The sequence below is a fragment of the Schistocerca americana genome, chromosome 7, assembly GCF_021461395.2.
Source record: "Schistocerca americana isolate TAMUIC-IGC-003095 chromosome 7, iqSchAmer2.1, whole genome shotgun sequence".
NCBI lineage: Eukaryota > Metazoa > Arthropoda > Insecta > Orthoptera > Acrididae > Schistocerca > Schistocerca americana.
In genome coordinates, this window is record NC_060125.1 from 311,750,280 (window position 1) to 311,770,268 (window position 19,989).

The window sequence follows — 19,989 nt, forward strand, 5'->3', positions numbered from 1 at the left end:
TTATCGCACTACCTGCAGCTACGCCTTAAACGATACTGTTTCACAATAAGCTCTACGACAGACCATTTCGCATTCGGTTGCATGCCATCATATTCCATCAGTTCTCATCGCCCCGTTGCACTAAAATGAGTCTATATGCATTCCATAAGAGTGGATACGTAACAAAACTGCCGGCCGGAGTGGCCGTGCGGTTCTAGGCGCTACGGTCGCAGGTTCGAATCCTGCCGCGGGCATGGATGTGTGTGGTGTCCTTAGGTTAGTTAGGTTTAATTAGTTCTAAGTTCTAGGCGACTGATGACCTCAGAAGTTAAGTCGCATAGTGCTCAGAGCCATTTGTAACAAAACTTCCAGCACTATTTGTATCTCCCAAGGAGTTCGCCTTCGATCTTGATGGTGCGAACTTGTCTGATCACTGTGGCGCGTCACTTTTCATTCGGTGTTCATGGCGCAAGTTAATGGTTTCTTCTGAACATTTCTTGAATACAGAAGAAGTAGATTTTGTGAAGTGTAATACGTACGCCCCATATAAGGTTGATCTCTGCACTTCCCAGACTTCATTTTGTGTCACCCTATTGATGCACATGGCGAGTCATGGCAGCCAATATTTTTCCTGTCGTAATTGTTAAGACAACACTTCCAAGTGAGCCTTACTAAAGATTGAACTTGCAACCTCGCACACATGGGTCTCTTTGTGAGAGAGAGGATCAAGAAAGAAGAGATAAGGAGAAGACTGCGTCTTGCAGCTAATGAGAGAGAAGTAGCGTTAGACAGGACACTTGACAAGGAACAACTTCAAATGGACGAAAACACTGACGCAGTAAAAGATGAATATCGGATGACCTTTGGCGAGATAGAGAAACGACAACGAACGACATGAGGGAAAATACGAGATTGAGATTCCCAGCAAGGACAGGTAAGTAAATCTATGGAAGAAGCCTATGTCCAGTTGTGGGTATCTAAAGGCTGAGGAAGAACAAGACTCAGAAAGAAACCTGATTGGTGCACAGAGTGGTTATAATTAAACTTCCTATACTTGAGCCAGTTTAGGCGGAAAACTATTTACCCTACGGATACGCAACTCTATAGGAATGGTGTTCTGGCTTTGCGCTGCAGTATTTGCGCGGTTAGGAGTGCTGGTGTTACGACTTGCCGTTTGGTGCCGGTTCTGGTGCGGTGACGTAGGGTCGAAGCGCAAGCATCGTTCTTCATTACAATTGCAGACAGTCAACACGCGACTGGACAAGGTGAGCAGAGCTTTGCTTGTGAAGTTGTTTTATCAAAACAGCAGCTGCTGCTCTTCGCGCGTATCGGCGCACTGAAGGAATCTGGAGAGATCCTCTTTCCCCACTGGGGTCGAAGAACATGATTCGGAAGTTGGAATTAACTGGCGATTTGGGAATCTCTCCTGCGAGAAGTCGACGGCCAATTGCGCCACAAGTTTTTGTTACAGTTGCCATGGCTGAAATGCTGGACGTAATGCGCAGCCTTCAAGCAGCGTACAAGCTGTGTCACGACAGGTGAACACTCCATGGACCATCATTCGAAAAGCAATGCGAACAATTTGTGAAACTGTGTCTTTATTGCGGTTCCAGACTGTTGTGGGTGCAGATGGTCGTCACGATGCGCAACGTTTGTAACACATAACATGGTACGTCATAGAGATGGGCAAAGATGTTCATTCTTGGGAACTAACTCACTGGTGATCGCTCTTTTTTGGGAACCGTTCATTTTTACTCGTCCACCGTTCATTGTGCTTGGTATATGGTTCTTGTGAAAAATTAAAAATTAGTAGCATTGGTGACTGAAGATGGAAGGTGCCAAGAGGGGGCACTTGCCTCTCCCCTGGAATACAAAGATTTCATTCATAACAGAACTCTCACACACTTGTAATTTTAGTGATTCTATAAAACATCTCGTTTAGGCAATTGCAGCGTTATGTGGCTGATCACAGTGAAATAATATAAGGTGGCGCACGATAAACCGGCCCCGAATAAAGACTGCTCACCAATTACACACGATTTTTTGCCGCTACGAGCAGAATAGATAAACATGTAATAATTAGGCAGTGAAGAAATAACAAGTAAGCTAATGCAAACAACTTCGAAACAATAGATGACGATTGGTAAGCGACAATCAGCAGTCTAGTACTCTGGGCCGAATTTTCGTTCGCCACCCTGTACCACTGACATAATATTGTAGGAGTCGTACTCTGGGCCGAATTTTCGTTCGCCACCCTGTACCACTGACATAATATTGTAGGAGTCATGTTCTCTTTGCCAAATGTGACTCCATACACTCGATTACGACGCGCGGGCTTCATTCGGTTGTAAGCCGGTCTGCCTTCCATAACAATGAACATGCTCTTTTACCTTGGATCAAAAAAAGACGGAAAATGGCCACTCGTGAGTGTCGTGCCGACGTCCTTTGCATGTGTAATAACAAAAAATCTTGTCTTTTTACAACTATTTTTTCTACTGTTTATCGAAATAGTGAAATAAGCTGATACGCCGTTTTGTTACCTAAAAATATGTATTCATGAAACACCACGTAATTTTTATGTAATTTACGTAATTATAAAATATATTTTAACTGCCGGTGGTGGACGCTGAATAGAATACGAAAAGAAACAGAAGTTCAGAATTCAAAAAAGGTTTGAGACAGATCTAGAATGGGCGTGAGAAGCGAACGAAACGAACAACTCTATACTGAACTATGAGCAGTTGGCAGTGGAACTACGACGAGTGGCAGCGCGAAGGACGAGTCCAGCCGAGCGAGACCGAGACAGACGGGAACGAGACCGAACGTTTCCCGTTCCCGGGAACTACAAGTAGAAAGCCGCGACCGAAGTGAACTATGGAAGACTGTTCCTTAGAATTCGTTCCTCGCTCGTTCCGTTCATCTTGGTGAACCGCTCCTTTGGACCCGTTAGTTCGCGAACGATCCATCTCTAGTACGTAATTAACAAATGCTACCCAGAAACTCCCCGTCATGTTAAAACTGTGTGCCTTAGCGAGACTCGAACTCGAGTCCTTTGCCTTCTAAGCTCCCCAAGCACGATTCACCACCCGTCCTCACAACTTTGGTTCCACCATTTCGAGTCTCGGTCTGGCACACATTTTTGCTCTGCCAGGAAGTTTCGTATCGGCGCACACTTCGCTGCAGAGTGAAAATTTCATTCTCGGAACGTTAACCTCTAGTGTGGGAATTAAAGTGTGTTTCTTTCAATGATTTGTTCGTAATTTCTCTCCCGCATGTCCTTAAAAATGTTTCCACACAGTTTCATTCTCCTATGATCACTAAAGGAATACAGAGAGCAGTCGAGCAGTGCCGAACTTATTACGGTTTGTATTTTCCATAGACGAGGCCTCATTCAACTGCGATGGCATTCTCAGCTGCCTCAATAGCCCTGTCAATAAAAACGCTATTGGAAATTTTCTTCCGCGAGGTTCTTGACGTTATGTGCGAACTCAGCCTCTTTTTAAGTGCGCCGTGGAATGTTTGGAAGTTCGCTTCCTGGGCGCGGCGCGCCCACCTGTGGCTTCGGCTGCGTGCCGCAGACTGGTAGCTCAGCAGCCATCGCCGGCGGTTGCGCCAGGCTGCGCTGCCCCTTCCAGTTTCCAGTCTGCGCTGGGAAAGTGGCGGCCGTGACGTCACAGCCCACCTGGCCTCGCCAGCGCCAGTCGCGACCGAGCCGCTGCCGTGTGCGGCCATGACACGCACTCCCTGACGTCCCGCCCACGTTTCACTGCTGACTTCTGCTACAACGACGTCCTGCGGAACACTTGTGCGTCGCCGGTGCTTTCTGTTCTCCGAGACAAAGACACGTGTTTAGTTGCTGGAGGCGCCATGGCTAGCGTGTCGTCCGCTGTGCTTCGTTTCGCCGCGGCAGTGCTGCTGAACGCCTGCTTCATAAAGGTAAGGCGGCGACGGCAAAGTAGTGGGTTTTTCTCGTGCTAAACAGACCACTGCCCTGCACTATACAGATGAAGCGTCAGCTGTGTGCCGACTACGATCACAGCTGCTCTGCCGCGAGCCCACGTTGGGTTGCATCCCCACACTCCCAGTCTCACAGAAAGGACGCCAATGGCAGTTTCAGCACGAATGTGTGCTCTCCCTAGCACTAACGACGTAATTTATATTACGACGTGATGCCAGTGTAGTATTCATGATTTTATTACCTGACGATAACGATTTTATATCTCGCCTAACATGATGCTGTGAGTACTTTTATGATCATGATGACAGTCAGATGACAAACTGGTTGTATAAATATTTTACCAGCAGCTCTGGGCGGTAATATGACATTTTTCAAATATGTAAGATCTCTGGGGCACCGCCTCATGAAAATATATTGGGCGAGTTTGTCATCTGCATTTATGCCAGTCCAAGATGCTGTTAAAAACAAATCTAGCGTCACTGTAATCAACGCAAAACACAAACTGATTCATCTTTGTTTCTGTTTTGATACTGTCATGAATGATTTAAAGTGTCTCTAACTTACATTGCGAAAGATCGCTCTCTGAAGTTAACATTACCAAGGATATTTTTTTTTGGTGTAGTAGGCGTAAACCCTTTAACTGTATTTATAGTCCTTATTTATTTGCAATCAGTTGCTTATTGACGTGCTGCCACGGGCAGACCATAGCAGGATCGAAGATTCAACACAGCTACAGACTTTTTTGTATCATAAATGAGATGCATAACGATGACTGCCCAGTTTCCACGTATGGTATTGTAGAGGCCTGAAATAGTGCAATGTAACATCGAAATCGATTTGCAAATAAAATAAGACCTAGAAATACAGCTACAGGAGCAATCCCTGCTACATAAAGATATAGCAGCAGCTGTAGTCCCGTGGTCTATTGTAATATGGTGTAAGGAGATAAGAATTTCTTGTACGCTTTGTACAACATATCCTTCAGAGAAAGGGGAATGTGAATGAGTGCGATTTTCTGTGAACTTCAGTACCCGCGATTAGCCGCATAATATAAGCTACTCTCTATAACGTTGTTTATCTTCACGAGATTAACTAATCAAGGATGCCCCTCATGTATTTCCAGCAGTAAAGTTTATTCACGTTAATTTCCTATTTTTTCGATGCAATTTCTCTTCTTTGTTTCTTTCGTTGCCTTTCAGGGGATAACAATGTCACACTTTCTCGAAGGTGTGACGTCTCAAACATATCACTTTCGAAAATTCTTCGCTAAACACACACAGATGCATCTCTTGCCTCGGTTTATGCTTAGCACATATCACTATGGAGTAAAATACAGGGTGAGTAAGAAGGATAGGTACACGCTTTGAATGATTCTAAACAAAAAACTTCATATGGACATACACCCTGTTCCGAATGGTTTCCGAGACAGAACATATTAAATATTACTTTTGTACGTTTTTCTTGAATGACTCGAAAACCGCACCCTCCAGCGCAAACGTGTCGCAGTACACAATTAAACTACGTTAAATTTCCTTCAAAATAGCTTATATTTCTCGCGCGATGCGCGTACTCTGTAGCTTAGGTAGATTTTAGAGGCCAGTTTGAGAGAGTTTCCCGACTTGATGTACCACAAGCCTCCTGTATCAAATTCTTCGCCTTAGCTTCTTCTACACTACTGTGGTACCTTGTAAACAATGACAATATTTGAATAATGCAGAAAATAAATAACAATGCATATATTTGTTCTATCAAACAATTTAGAATAGGGCATATGTCCGACTGTTTTTTTTCTTTTTTTCGTTCAGACCTCGAAGCCCTCGAAGCGTGTACTTTCCTCCAGACTCATCCTATATAACCTATGTATATCGATCCAACCATGTACCTTCGCTTTCCCTTTAATTTCTTGGTCCATTTGGGACTTTCCCACCTTCAGGGTCCTATACAACACATGGTATATTTCTCTTTTCTGCTCTAAAGTGATTGTAACGTTAGTGTCAACTTATCACAATGGTGACCTGTTATTTCGGTGGAGTACCCTGTCATTTAATAAGAGTCTTACCTTGTGGTGAGGTGTGTCATATTAACTATGAATTGCCTGCTCGCGTCTTATAAAGCAAAAATACTAAATAATGTTTATCTGAGGCACTACGCTTTACGACTGATTGTATGGAAAAGAAACATACGTAAGCAGTCAGTTTTTCGTCTATGTAAGCAGTTTGGGCGAGGTGTTTCAGTTTCCTTCCCATATCGCTGTTATGTCAGCGACATCCATCACGCTAACTTGTTCATCTATCTTAACATCGTTCTGTCAGACGTGTATACAGCAGCCAACGTATATTACGACCTTCCGGCTTTTCACACTGGAGTACTCGTGTGCCTGGTTCGAATTGTCGCTATCCTTCCGGGAACTGCAGCGATTCACACCTCGCGTGACAGGAACGTGAATGAGCGCATGGTTCTGTGAACTTCTGACTAATGCCCGTCGCAGACAACGCAATAGTTGCTCTCTAGAATAGTCTCTTCCTAGGCGCAGGTATCAAATGTTTTCTTTCCCGTAATTCAATTTGTTTCGATGAGAAAATATTAATATTGCGATTTATTTATTAGGGAAGGTTGCTTAAGGTTTTACGTCATTTTATCGTCGAGTACTATTACCGCCTCGGCTCATGGTGATACGCTACAACCAACGTTCTCTACATAAATTTTACTGTAACGGTGCCACTTTGGTGGATCAGACTAGTGAAAAGAAAAACGGACAAGTGCAAGTAAGACTCACGCTCGAGTGTTTCATACAAACTGAATTATGTACATAGACAGCTCATCTATAGGTTTTGACGCATGAGTTCGCGAGCATCAAAATATTTGACATGTGGCCGTATCTTAGAGTGCACTTAGCTAGAAAGTTAAAATTTTTGCACGGTCAAGGGACCGTAAATTTCAACTTTATAACTATCCGTTCCTGAGAAAAAAAAAATCTTAACAGACTCGCAACAACGTGATCGTATAGGAAAAGCGTTCCATTTTTTATCGATCGAGCCACGGAAAATTTAGCTTTAGGAATTTGAGAATTTCTTGTCACTTGCTGTGCTTTTAATCTCTACAATACTATTCGCAAGTACCAGATGGTACCGTGTCTAGGATTACAAGGTAACCTGTGTCCCTTACTCGAATTCCCTGAGCGAATGAGTATACAGGCAGGAGCGGTCTATAACAGGTCGCAGCTAGCAAAACATGGCGGTGTTCAAGATCTGCTTCGGACTCATGAGTGATCGACTTGTTACTATTACCGTTTTCAATTTTAATAGCCGTCATTGTAACTATTATGATTGCAACAGAGGAACGGTATTGCCAGACAAAAATTCTTTCCGAGTTTTAGTACCCAATACGTAATGTAGATTATGCGAGGAAAAAAAATTAGTTGTCATCTGTGCTCCGATCAGTTCTGTTTCACAAGAATTCCTCGAATCGACGTTCGCCATGGGACGCTGGTGGAGTTCTATATATGACGCAATAATGTGCAAGTTTCGGTTGAATTTCGGTTCACTGTTGCTTTGCCCGTGGCAAAAGTTGTGAATGTCTTCCATCACTGGCTTTTCAATTTAGGAATAAGCCCTTCCCTCTCTTCTCCTAGCTTACGTTTCTGAATCATTGCACAGTATAATGAAGCGCTCTTGTGATGTGTCATCTGGAATGATGGGCCTTACTGACTCATCGTAGATGGGACTCATTGCGGTGCTGAGGTATGTCACATACAACACTAGATGAGAAATCGCACCATCCTTTTCGTATCAGTTCTGTAATACACCCATACAAATTTTACTTGGAATGACTTCGATCGCGAAAGCTTGAGCACGAACGACTCACGGTTGACTACCACCCAGCAACAAGGGGGCTTTGAAACAGCTGAATAACATGTTCGTTTTGTGCTCTGCTATTTTTTGCTGAAACTTACTTTGATATTTACCATTGTCCATGAAAAATGTATGATTTAATGATTCAGATTCCATGTTAGCTAATAGTACCTCCTCTTCGATTGAATAAAACATTTTGTGGGTAAAATAGTACTATCTCCAGTAGCACTTCGTCGTGTTCAGACAAACTTTACACTCAAGGAGAACCGGTACAGATTTACCTCTAGTTGATGTCTTCCCTTTGCTTTCTTTTCATACATTGCCGTCCGTGGTGAACACACACCGTATTAAGAGCAATATTACCGTCTTTTTTAATGTCCATAATCATAAATCGTGGTGAGTTCAGTGTAATTGTTGTCTTCAAATAATAGTGTCATTTCTGTTCGTCTCATTGGGTATTTCTTTCAGTTACCTTCTGTGGTGTACTGTAGCAGTTCTTTGTACATATTGTCCAAGTTTCATCGAACTCTGTTACTTAGCAGTGACACATCATGCGAAATATACTTTCGTATGTATTTTTGCACACCAGTATGTAAAAGGCAGTTCCCTGGTTTTTAGTCCAGAAGGGCAAATGCGCTGAAGAGCCAGAGAAACTGGTATAGGCATACGTATTCAAATACAGAGATATGTAAAAAGGCAGAATACGGCGCTACGGTCTGCAACGCCTATATAAGACAACAAGTGTCTGGCGCAGTTGCTAGATCGGTTACTGCTGATATACTAACAGGTTATCAAAATTTAAGTGAGTTTGAAAGTGGTGTTCTGGTCGGCGCACGAGCGATGGGACACAGCATCTCCGAGGTAGCGATGAAGTGGGGATTTTCCCTTGCGACGATTTCAAGAGTGCACCGTGATTATCAGGAATCCTGTAAAACATCAAATCTCCGACATCGCTGCGGCCGGGAAAAGATCCTCGAAGTACGGGATCAACGACGACTGAAGAGACTCGTTTAACGTGACAGAAGTGCAACCCTTCCGCATATTGCATATTACAATGCGAGACCACCAACAAGTGTCAGCGTGCGAACCATCATCGATATGGTCTTTCGGAGCCGAAAGCCCATTCGTGTAGCTTGATTGCACTACACAAAGCTTTACGCCTTGCCTGGACCCGTCAGCACCGACATTGGACTGTTGATGACTGGAAACACGTTGCCTGGTCGGACGAGTCTCGTTTCAAATTGTATCGAGCGGATTTACGTGCACAGGTATGGAGACAACCTCATGAATCCATGCGCCCTGCATGTCAGCAGGGGACTGTTCAAGCTGGTGGAGGATCTGTAATGGTGCTACGCTTGTGCGGTTGGAGTGATACGGGGTCCCTGGTACGTCTAGATACGGATCTGACCGGTGAGACGTACGTAAGCATCCTATCTGATCACCTACATCCATTCGAGTCCATTGAGCCTTGCAATTCCAGCAGGACAATGCGGCGCCCCACACGTTTAGAATTGCTACAGAAAGGCTCCAGGAACACTCTTCTGAGTTTAAACACTACCGCTGGCCACCAAACTCCCTAGAAATGAACGTTATTGAGCATATTCGGCGTGCTTTGCAACGTGCTGTTCAGAAGAGATCTCCACCCTGTGGTATTCTGACGGATTTATGGACAGCGCTGCAGAACTTACGGCATCAGTTCCCTCGAGCACTACTCCAGGCATTAGTCAAGTCCATGCCACGTCGCGTTGCGACACTTCTGTGTGTTCGCGGGGGCCCTACACGATATTAAGCTTCTGTAACAGTTTATTTGGCTCTTCGGTGTAGAACAGCCAACGGACATATGTAGAAAAGCGAAAATATTAAAACTCATTAACACACCTGAATCAGTTAGGCAAAGGTGTCGTTATGAAACGAAATATATCTCAGTTACGAAATGTAAGTGATAGTTATTTTTTATCCACAAGACAAACCGTATTAGTCTTCCGTTTCACTTCACGAGACCGTCGGGAGAAACTGACGACATTAAGTTGTCTCCTTAATGTGTCGGTATAGAGCGCTTTTCTCCTGAATGAAGTAGCGCTGTTTTGCTACAGAAAACACTTTCGCCCCAAACGCGACGTCCGTGTCAAGGTGCGCTGCCAGATCGCTTGCGTAACGCGGCAGTGTCGAAGGAAGGACGCACTGCTGTAGGTCCCGCGCAAGTCTGCTACACGGTAGTACTACAGACAATATAGCGCAGTGCTGTACTGCAGTGCAACGCTGTACATCAAAGTAGCATGCGCTCTAAAAGGAGCTTCGAATGTGTACACTGCTATCAGATTGCAACTACTGTGACTTCTTTCAGGGATCCCACCTATTGGTCCCGTATCAGCAGTGGAGATGGACAAATTTTTGTGCGTGATTATACACAGTATTTAAGGAAGAACAAGACGTAAACCAATATTTTTGAAAATTGCAAAAGTATGAAGGGGTCGTCTTAATTAAATAACCTCCGAATGAACACACAATTCGCAAACGGGATGGCACTGTGGTATGCTATTTAGTGTACTATATATATCATTCCATGCCAGACTTGTAGATACAGACCTCAACTTAACCTGTAGCCAGATTACAGGAATCAAAAATTAACAAACACCGCCTCAAACACAATTTTGTATTACCGGCGACCAGTTCCAATCTGCGCTGCAGATTATCTTCCGGTACAATTTATAACAGAAAGTAAGGCAGCAACAATAAAAAGTTGCAAAAGTGTGGCCGGTCGGTGTGGCCGAGCGGTTTTAGGCGCTTCAGTCGGCAACTGAGCGACCGCCACGGTCGCAGGTTCGAATCCTGCCTCGGGCATGGATGTGTGTGATGTCCTTAGGTTAGTTAGGTTTAAGTAGTTCTAAGTTCTAGGTGAATGATGACCTCAGATGTTAAGTCCCATAGTGCTCAGAGCCATTTTTTTTGCAAAAGTGTGCTATTACAAACCACCATCAAACTGAAGATAATTGCCATTTATTGTTTCATCTCAGTTGCACATGTTTAATTAGATTACGATGTTTCGATCATTCGGGATCATCTTCAGATCTAAGTAGTTGCGTCAACAATGGATCAAAGGAGTACTGTCAAATCTATTTTGGACAAAGTTTTTTTTCTTTTTTTCTCACAAGTGACATGAATAGACAAATGGCAAGAAATATTGTGAATTTTAAAATTTTCCAGGCGAATTGACTGTTCAAACAAATTTCGGGCTTGCAGCCGGTCGTCGTTCAATACTTCGCACGATATTTCAACTGGCCAGTCATCTTCAGGTGAGCCGTCGCAGACTGGCGAAAACGTCTTCTTTTTTTTTCTTTATTGTGATTTCATTCCCCTGCCCCATAAGGGCAGGGGAGGGCTGTCAGCAGCACAATCCGCCGCTCTTCAGCCGAGTGACACGACAAAGAATAAAATAATACATACATAAGGAGATAAAAAAGGGAACATAAAACAGAGTAAGGGGAGAAAATGGAGGTAAAAAGACATGGACATGTAGACGTTCATGGGGGACAGTTAAAAAAGTCACCAGAAAGTTAAAAAACACAGTTGGCGATTCTTAAAACACAGAGAAGACACTGGATGCTCATGCACAGGTTAAAAGTTGGCCACAGTATTAAAAACACTCCAAAACAACACACGTAAAAACCCACTTGGAGCACACACGACGAAGAATAGAACTACCAGGTGGGACCTGCCGAGGGAAAGGTCAGATAGGATGGAAAAGGAGGGGAGAGCATGGGGCAGCTGGGGAAGCGGCGGGATGAAGAGAGGAGGGGTAACCGTGGGTTCACGAAGAGGCAGGAGACACATGGGGCGGGAGAAGAAAAGGGAAGACAGGGCAGGAGGGAGCGCAGAGAAACTGAAAGAAGGCACAAGAGATGGAGGGGGAGTAGGAGGGGAAATCCGCTCAGAAGGAGGGAGGGGGAGGAGAGGGAGCCCTGAGGAGGAGGCAGGAAGAGGGGGTTAGAGTTGGTAGGAAGGGTAGATGTCAGGGCGAAGCTCATCATCCGGGAGGGGTAGACGGTGGAAGTTGTGTTGGGAAAGGAGATGGAGGGTGTGGAGATGGAGAGAGGGAGGGATACAACGGTAAAGGCGCGGCAACTGGTTGGGAGTGGAGAGGAAGGGAGACACCAGGGGGTGAGGAGGATCAAGGCGGCGGACAATATATAGTGTTCGGATGTGTTCAAGGAAAAGGAGAAGGTGGGGGAAGGGGATGAGGTCATAGAGGATGCGTGTGGGGGATGGAAGGCGGATGCGGAAGGCGAGGCGGAGTGCATGGTGTTCAAGGATTTGGAAGGCTTTATAGAACCGGGGAGGGGCGGAAATCCAAGCGATGCTGGCATAACAAAGGATGGGGCGGATCATGGATTTGTAGGTGTGAAGGATGGTGGAAGGATGCAGACCCCACGTCCGGCCGGACAGGAGTTTCAGGAGGCGGAGGCGGTTGTGAGCTTTGCTTTGGATCGTAAGGAGATGGGGAGTCCAGGTGAGGTGGCGGTCGAGTGTGAGGCCAAGGTATTTGAGGGTAGGAGTGAGGTGGATAGGATGGCCATAAATGGTGAGGTAGAAATCATGAAGGCGGAAGGAGCGGGTGGTGCGGCCTATGATGATCGCCTGGGTCTTGGAGGGATTAACACGGAGGAACCACTGGTTGCACCAAGCGGTGAATTGGTCAAGGTGGGTTTGGAGGGTACGTTGGGACCGTTGAAGGGTAGGACAAAGGGCTAGGAAGGCGGTGTCATCAGCGAACTGGAGAAGATGAACAGGAGGGGGAGGGGAAAGGACAGAACCTTGGGGCACGCCGGCAGAGGGGTAGAAAGTACGGGAGTTGGAATTGTGGATAGTCACATAGGAGGGACGATGGGAGAGGAAGGAAGCAACGAGACGGACGAAGTTAATGGGGAGAGCATAGGTCTGGAGTTTGAAAAGGAGCCCGGGATGCCAGACACAGTAATAGGCGTTCTGGAGATCAAGGGAAACAAAGATAGCAGAGCGACGGGAGTTAAGTTGGAGGGAAAGAAGATTGGTAAGGTTAAGGAGCTGGTCGTCGGCAGAGAAGGAAGGCCGGAAGCCACATTGGGTAAGGGGAAGGAGGCGGTGCTGGTTAAGGTGGCGGTGGATACGGCGAGAGAGGATGGCCTCAAAGACCTTACTGAACATGGAGGCGAGGCAGATGGGACGATAGGAAGAGGTAGCAGAGGGGGGTTTGTTAGGCTTAGGGAACAGCAGGACATGGGAAGTCTTCCACAGGTCAGGGTAAAATCCAGTGGAGAGGAGGACACTGTACAGGGTAGCAAGGACAGACAGGAAGGATGGAGGGGATTCCTTGAGGTGACGGTAGGTGACGCCATCATGACCAGGGGCGGTGTTGCGTTTGGAGCGGAGGACGAGTGTGATGTTTTGCGTGGTGATGGGAGTGTTGATGTCTGAGGGGGGTAACCGATCCAAGTACTGGAAGCTAGGGGCGAGGGGGGGGACAGAGGTGTCAGTGCGGTCAAGGATGGTGGGGAAGAGGGAGTAATCAAAATGGGGATCGTCAGGAATGGAGAAGACCTCGGATAGGTGGGAAGCAAAATGGTTAGCCTTACTGAGGTTATCAGGAAAGGGTCGATCGTCATGGAGGATGGGGTAATGTGGGGTGGGGCGAAAACGTCCTCCGTTCCGCAATATATAGCGTACTGTAACTATTCTGCGCATGCGTCGAAAACTTGATAGTTGGACCACACTGCCCGCCGGCAGAGCCCTCGCTGGTGGAATAGCGGAACACAGTCGCCCTCTGCGTTGCTGTTTGCCACGGCCGTCGACGCACTCTGTCGTCTTCGATTTGAGCAAATCGTGGAGATGATGGGATTCCATGCAAGCCGCTGTCACGGTTTAACAGATTTTCCGCCAGTCGTATTTCTACTGATTCTTTAATAATGGAGTCCCAGAAAGACGTTGCTGTGGACAAAATCATTGTTTTCTCATACTCCATTGAATGTCCAGTAGAAATACAATGTTCAGCAATAGCGGACTTGCTTGGCTGCAAAAGGCGGGTGTAACGTTGATGTTCAGTGCAGCGTTCTTTCACGGTGCGTGTGGTTTGACCTATGTAAGCCATACCACATTGGCACGGTATCTTGTAAATTCGGGGCTTTCGTAGTAACAGATTGTCCTTAACTGATCCCACAAGGTCTGCAATCTTCGATGGTGGGCGGAAAACCACTTTTACCTGAAATTTTCGGAGGATTCCTGCTATTTTAAACGAAGTGTTGCCAACGAAAGGAAGAAAAGCTAAAGATTGTTCCGGCATGTTCTCCTCTTTATTCACTTCCTGCTTCTTAGTTTTAACTGTTAGTGCCCTGTTAATCTGACGGATGGAATACCCATTTTCGCTGAATACTGTCTTTAGATGGGCGAGTTCTTGAGGTAAGCTATCCAGATCTGAGACAGTATGAGCTCTATGAACAAGTGTTCTAAGCAATCTCATGGTTTGCGATGGGTGATGGCAACTCGATGCTTGCAGGTACAAATCAGTATGAGTGGGTTTCCGGTAAACTGAATGCCCTAGAGAACCATCATTCTTCCTTCGAACCAGGACATCCAAGAAAGGCAAACAACCATCCTTCTCTATTTCCATGGTGAACCAGATGTTGCTATGAATGGAGTTGAGGTGACGTAGAAACTCCATTAATTTATCTTCTCCATGAGGCCACACTATGAAAGTGTCATCCACATACCGCCAAAAAACTGTTGGCTTCAGGGCAGCTGATACAAGCGCTCTCTCTTCAAAATCCTCCATAAAAAGGTTGGCCACCAAAGGAGACAGGGGGCTACCCATGGCGACACCGTCAGTCTGTTCAAAATATTCTTGATTAAACATAAAATAAGTTGAGGAAAGAGCTGCACTGAACATCAACGTTACACCCGCCTTTTGCAGCCAAGCAAGTCCGCTATTGCTGAACATTGTATTTCTACTGGGCATTCAATGGAGTATGAGAAAACAATGATTTTGTCCACAGCAACGTCTTTCTGGGACTCCATTATTACAGAATCAGTAGAAATACGACTGGCGGAAAATCTGTTAAACCGTGACAGCGGCTTGCATGGAACCCCATCATCTCCACGATTTGCTCAAATCGAAGACGACAGAGTGCGTCGACGGCCGTGGCAAACAGCAACGTAGAGGGCGACTGTGTTCCGCTATTCCACCAGCGAGGGCGCTGCCGGCGGGCAGTGTGGTTCAACTATCAAGTTTTCGACGCATGCGCAGAATAGTTACAGTACGCTATATATTGCGGAACGGAGGACGTTTTCGCCAGTTTGCGACGGCTCACCTGAAGATGACTGGCAGGTGCCCAGTTGAAATGTCGTGCGAGGTATTGAACGACGACCGGCTGCAAGCCCGAAATTTGTTTGAACAGGCAATAAATATTCTCTGTGGTAATACCGGATGCTCTCAAGTTTTCCCGCGGCGGGGATACGTCACCAAGCTTCCTGCAAGGCCGGCTCATGCTTACGCCACGAGCTGAACTTGACATTCGTGTTGTTGCCTTGCGTATCGTCTGTTGCATTCAGCGCAGGGCATGCCGACAACAGTCCGTCTGTTTAGTTAGATGACCATTTGTCTTAACTACTAAGCCACCTCTCGTTTGTACTAGCTTTCTGACATTGCGATTCAACGACGGCGGATTTTCCTCGTTTCTCGACCTTTCTCGGTGCTGACATAATATCTAAGACCAAGTATGTAATCACCTCATCGTCTGCAGGACCTGAAGCCATTATTCTCTCTTCATTTAAAAAGTTGCTTCGAAACAAAGATAGTTCCATCAGAGATTTAAAAGAAACTAAGGCGCCTTATGGATATGAACCATAAGTAAACAGACAAACACCGACATAAAAATCCTCAAAAGCAGCAACCGCCTTCCACATAATCTTATAACCCAAGTAAAATATCATACACAAAAAGCCGCAGTAGAAGGATCAGAAATAATAAATAATTATACAGACCTATGCAAAGGAACGCACAAAAAACAAAAGAAAATTTTAATAAGTACCATTTACATAGGGACATGACAGCGTGCAAACAAAATCTAAGTACAGACAAATTACATACATCCTTCTCACAGCACTCACCGACCTGCAAATTCTATCACAAGTAATATCTCTTCACAACATTTTCGAAAGCTGTGACGCAGCAAACCATAGATGAAAAGTTAGTAACAAATCAATGTTGACAGCTGAACGTGACAAATAATTGTAGTAATAAAACATTAAAACATTGAGAAGATAAATAGTAGTTTCTTTTTTGGGATAGCATTTCGGGACATGTATATGATATATCATTGAGAAATCCTGAGGAATTACAGATGACACACTATAGCAAAATATCAACTGCACTACAGACGACAGACAGCTACAAAATAAGTATTTTATCATCATAATCATCATCATCGTCATCATCAGTCATTTCCATCACTAAATGATGATGCGTGTCTAAGTACTAAGCTCAGGTGTCTGCAACTTCTTTTTACAATATTAAAGGTCCAGGACGAAATTCAAGCAGTTGACTCCAGCGATCTTCCCTTCTGTATGATAATCGTCGTTTTGAACTCTCTCTGTCTCTCAGACTCCATTCGAGCACCGCCTTTGTCCATTGCTCATCATTTATTGTGGTAACATGGCCGGCTCATTGGCGTTTGATAGCGGATTTTCTCTCCAGGATATCCTTGACATCAGTAATTGATCTTACTTCTTCCCTTTTTTTATCTTTCCTTGTAAACCCCAACATAAATCTTTCCGTGTCTCGCTGTGTAGTTCTAAGTATCCATCTTGTATATTCATGAAGTGTTCAGGTTTCACAGCCGTAAATCAAAACAGGTACTGTCGTGAATGCGTTAGCTGCGCAAAAGGCAAAGGTGGCCTGTATTATTTGTACGAAACTACTACTGTTTTTGCTGGTGTCAGCGGACCAACTCAGGAGTTTTCAATTCACACAGGAATAAATAAGGTGGTTCCGTCTAAACCAAACTGATATGTACTGACAGAAATGGCAGTGTCAAAACTGAAGTGAGAAGAAATCGGAATTAGAATCTATGATGTCTCTATGCTCGTCATCAAATATGTGGAGTCCAGGAAGCCTGCTTACTCGGTTCGCTAGACATACAATCCAAACGAGTCGTATTAATGAGTTTTATTACAAAAGCAAATATACAATATTTAACTGTGCAATTACACTGATGTGTCGCAAGCAAAGGGCGACGTACGAGATATTAAATCTTCTTCAGTATAAACAATTCCAAGTCCGTGCCACATAGAGTGGACAAGCGAAGTAACTAGCATTGACCCTTCTGTCCAAGTCGCTATTCTTGAAGCCGCTATTCTACTGGGGCGTCGCCAGTCGGTCGCGGCGCTTTAAGTCGTCTTCGCATAGGGGCCGCTGCTGTAGCGTTGTCGCCTTGGAGAGGGGTCGCTCAGAGTGCTATTGGCTTACGTCTTCTCACAGTCGTCTCTTCTCTATCGTTCACGACTGGCCTGCCGGCGCTTGACTTTACGCCGTAACAGAATCAACGGGAAGAGACTTAAGAACCATAGATTTGCAGATGATATTGAACTACTGGCAAATGACTTTGAAGAACTACAGACGTTCGTATCGGATCTCGTCTTGGAATGTCAGGTTGCGGGACAGAACATAAGCCTTTCTAACTCAAAAGTTACGTCTAATAAATAGAGCACGATAGGAAACGTAGGACTCAATGTAAGAGAATACATCATATTCGCCAGCTTTTAGATGTGATGGGAGAGATAAGATTGGAAATCTTTCCAACACATCAAACTAGGCTGGCAAGCTTTTGAAAGACTTTCAGTTATCTTCAGGTCAAGCACGGCGGTAAAACTGAAAAAAAGAATATTTTGATTAGTATTGAATATTAAGGTATATATTTTGTCAACAATGTTATACTGTAATCCCAAAACTGTATGAAGACCTGTTGTTACACAAGACTTTTACCTGTTATTAGAGAGAAAATAAAATGAACTCACTGATGATGGTGAAACTTGACCGAAACATGGGAAGACAATTATGTATACTCTAGGCAGAGCCCTGTTTCCGCAATTATGTATTGGAAATGAAACACGGACAGAAAGCGAGCCTCAATCCCAAGGAACCTAAGACTTCTTGATAAAGAAGCCATAATGAATCTAAAATGAGCGTAACAAAAGCAATGGTAAAAGCATTTCATGATATCGAAAATAGAATTTTGTCAATCGATCTGATCAAAATACTGAGAAGTTTTGGTCTTACGTAAAGACAATAGAAGACCCGTAATACCATCCGTCAAGCATCACAAAGTGATTTTCGGAGTTTGGAGGTACAATTCCTTTACCCCCGAACAATTTTCCTCCCTATACCTTAAAAACACAGACTTTTGTCAACACTTGGTCCAGCTGACCACAAGATAACTTTGCCTTTCAGCAGGATATCTGCTTCGTCATAACTATGTGTGGCCAGTAACACACGGTCAAACCCACCGCTTTAGAAGTCCCGTCTTTGACGTTGGTGGGGACTTTAAATCTGCTATTGCTGTGTGCCCTCTAGATGAAGGACTGATAGACATGTTTGCTAATTATGAGTGAAGAAAATAAGTGATACATAAAAATAAAGATGACCGAATTGAAAGAGTGGGTGGACTGTTCGTTATAGAACCTTAACGGTAAAAATATTAAGCTTCCTCCACTGCTTCGATGATTTGTGTTTCCATCTCACAGGGGTTCAGAGTTCCGGAAAATGCGTTTCCGCTATTCCGATAAACACCTAAAAGTATAGATCTATAGTGACCGTGACGCATGCACGCTAGTATTTTACAGCCATGATATTCAGACGACAGAAGATGCTTAGCTATCCTAAAAACGAAGTACTTTAAGTTACTTCTGTTCACACTTCTACTCTTAATTGGTTATTATTGCTTTTCCCTCTTGAGCTCACTGCAATTTAGTTAAAGAGAATTACACCAGACGCATTTCGATTTTTATAAATAAAAGCGAACCGCGTCTGTTGTAGTTCTCTTTAATTAAGTTGCAGTAAGCTCATGACGGAAAACCAATAATAACTGATTTCAACAGCTACTGCAGAAGATGTCCCTGCAAACAAACGTACTAATTGTTTTGTAATACAATTGGATTTCCCTTTGGTTTTCTGAATGAGTTTCATGAATTCTTTTGTATACGTCAACAAATTTGTAGAAGAATGGGATTCTAAAAGAACCAATACGATGGACTTAGGAATGAATAAATTTATCAAATATTTTATTTGCGCTTGATCAGGTTCTCCTAAACATACAGTGAGAGTGGTTTAAGAGAAAATGTAGATAAATTGAATAATATTTCCAAAAGAAGTTTTCTGCGATATAGAAAAAGAATGGAGTTTATTCAAAGACACTTTAGTCGAAGCAGTACAAAAAGTATGTGGTAGAACATCTGGAAAGGAAAAACTAAGATAGAGAAGTTGGTGGGATGATACCACAATCCAAGCAGTTAGAAGGAAAAATGGAGCATGGAGAAAGTGGTGGAAAACTAAAAATGACGAAGACCATAAAAGATATATAGAGGAAAAGAAGAAGTGCAAAGAAATAATGGAAACAACAAAGAAAAAGGCATGGGAAGAGTTTACAAAAAAACTTGAAGATGTGAAGAGCAATAAGAAAATGTTCTATAAAATGATGAAAAATAAAAGGAAGGCTTCTGAAGTACCAGTAAAGATGGAAACAGAGGACGTTACCGTGACTGAAGATACAGGGAATATAAAAGATCTCTGGAAAGAACATTTTAAGAAGCTGTTAAACGCTGAGGAGCAGGTACATGAGGAAACAACAAATAATGGAGAAACTGAGAGAAATTGGGAAGCAGAATTAGGACAAATTACACAGGAAGAAATGGAAAAAGCTATGAAGAATGGGGGGGGGGGGGGGGAGGAAAAGCCCCATGACCTGATGAGGTATCAGTGGACATGATAAGAGCAGCAGGTCCAGTGGGAATGCAGTGGTTGTATAGAGTACTATGAAGCGTGTGGAGAAATAGTACAATACCTGACGATTGGAGAACAGGAGACATTGTTCTCATCTTCAAGAAAGGCAATAAAAGACTTTGTAAAAAACTACAGAGGAATAACCCTTATGAGTCATACTGCCAAGATTTTTGAAAGAA

At 44.1% G+C, this 19,989-nt stretch overlaps 1 protein-coding gene across 1 annotated transcript in view; it reads left to right on the forward strand.

The window, feature by feature from the left end:
- Positions 1–3,658: 3,658 nt before the first annotated feature.
- The window catches only part of LOC124622361, a 479,351-nt gene continuing 463,020 nt past the window's right edge, over positions 3,659–19,989 (forward strand). Inside the window, exon 1 of the mRNA XM_047148040.1 lies at positions 3,659–3,915. Coding sequence (XP_047003996.1) covers positions 3,847–3,915 — 69 coding nt within the window. The 5' untranslated portion in view covers positions 3,659–3,846. The remainder of the gene's footprint in view (positions 3,916–19,989) is intronic.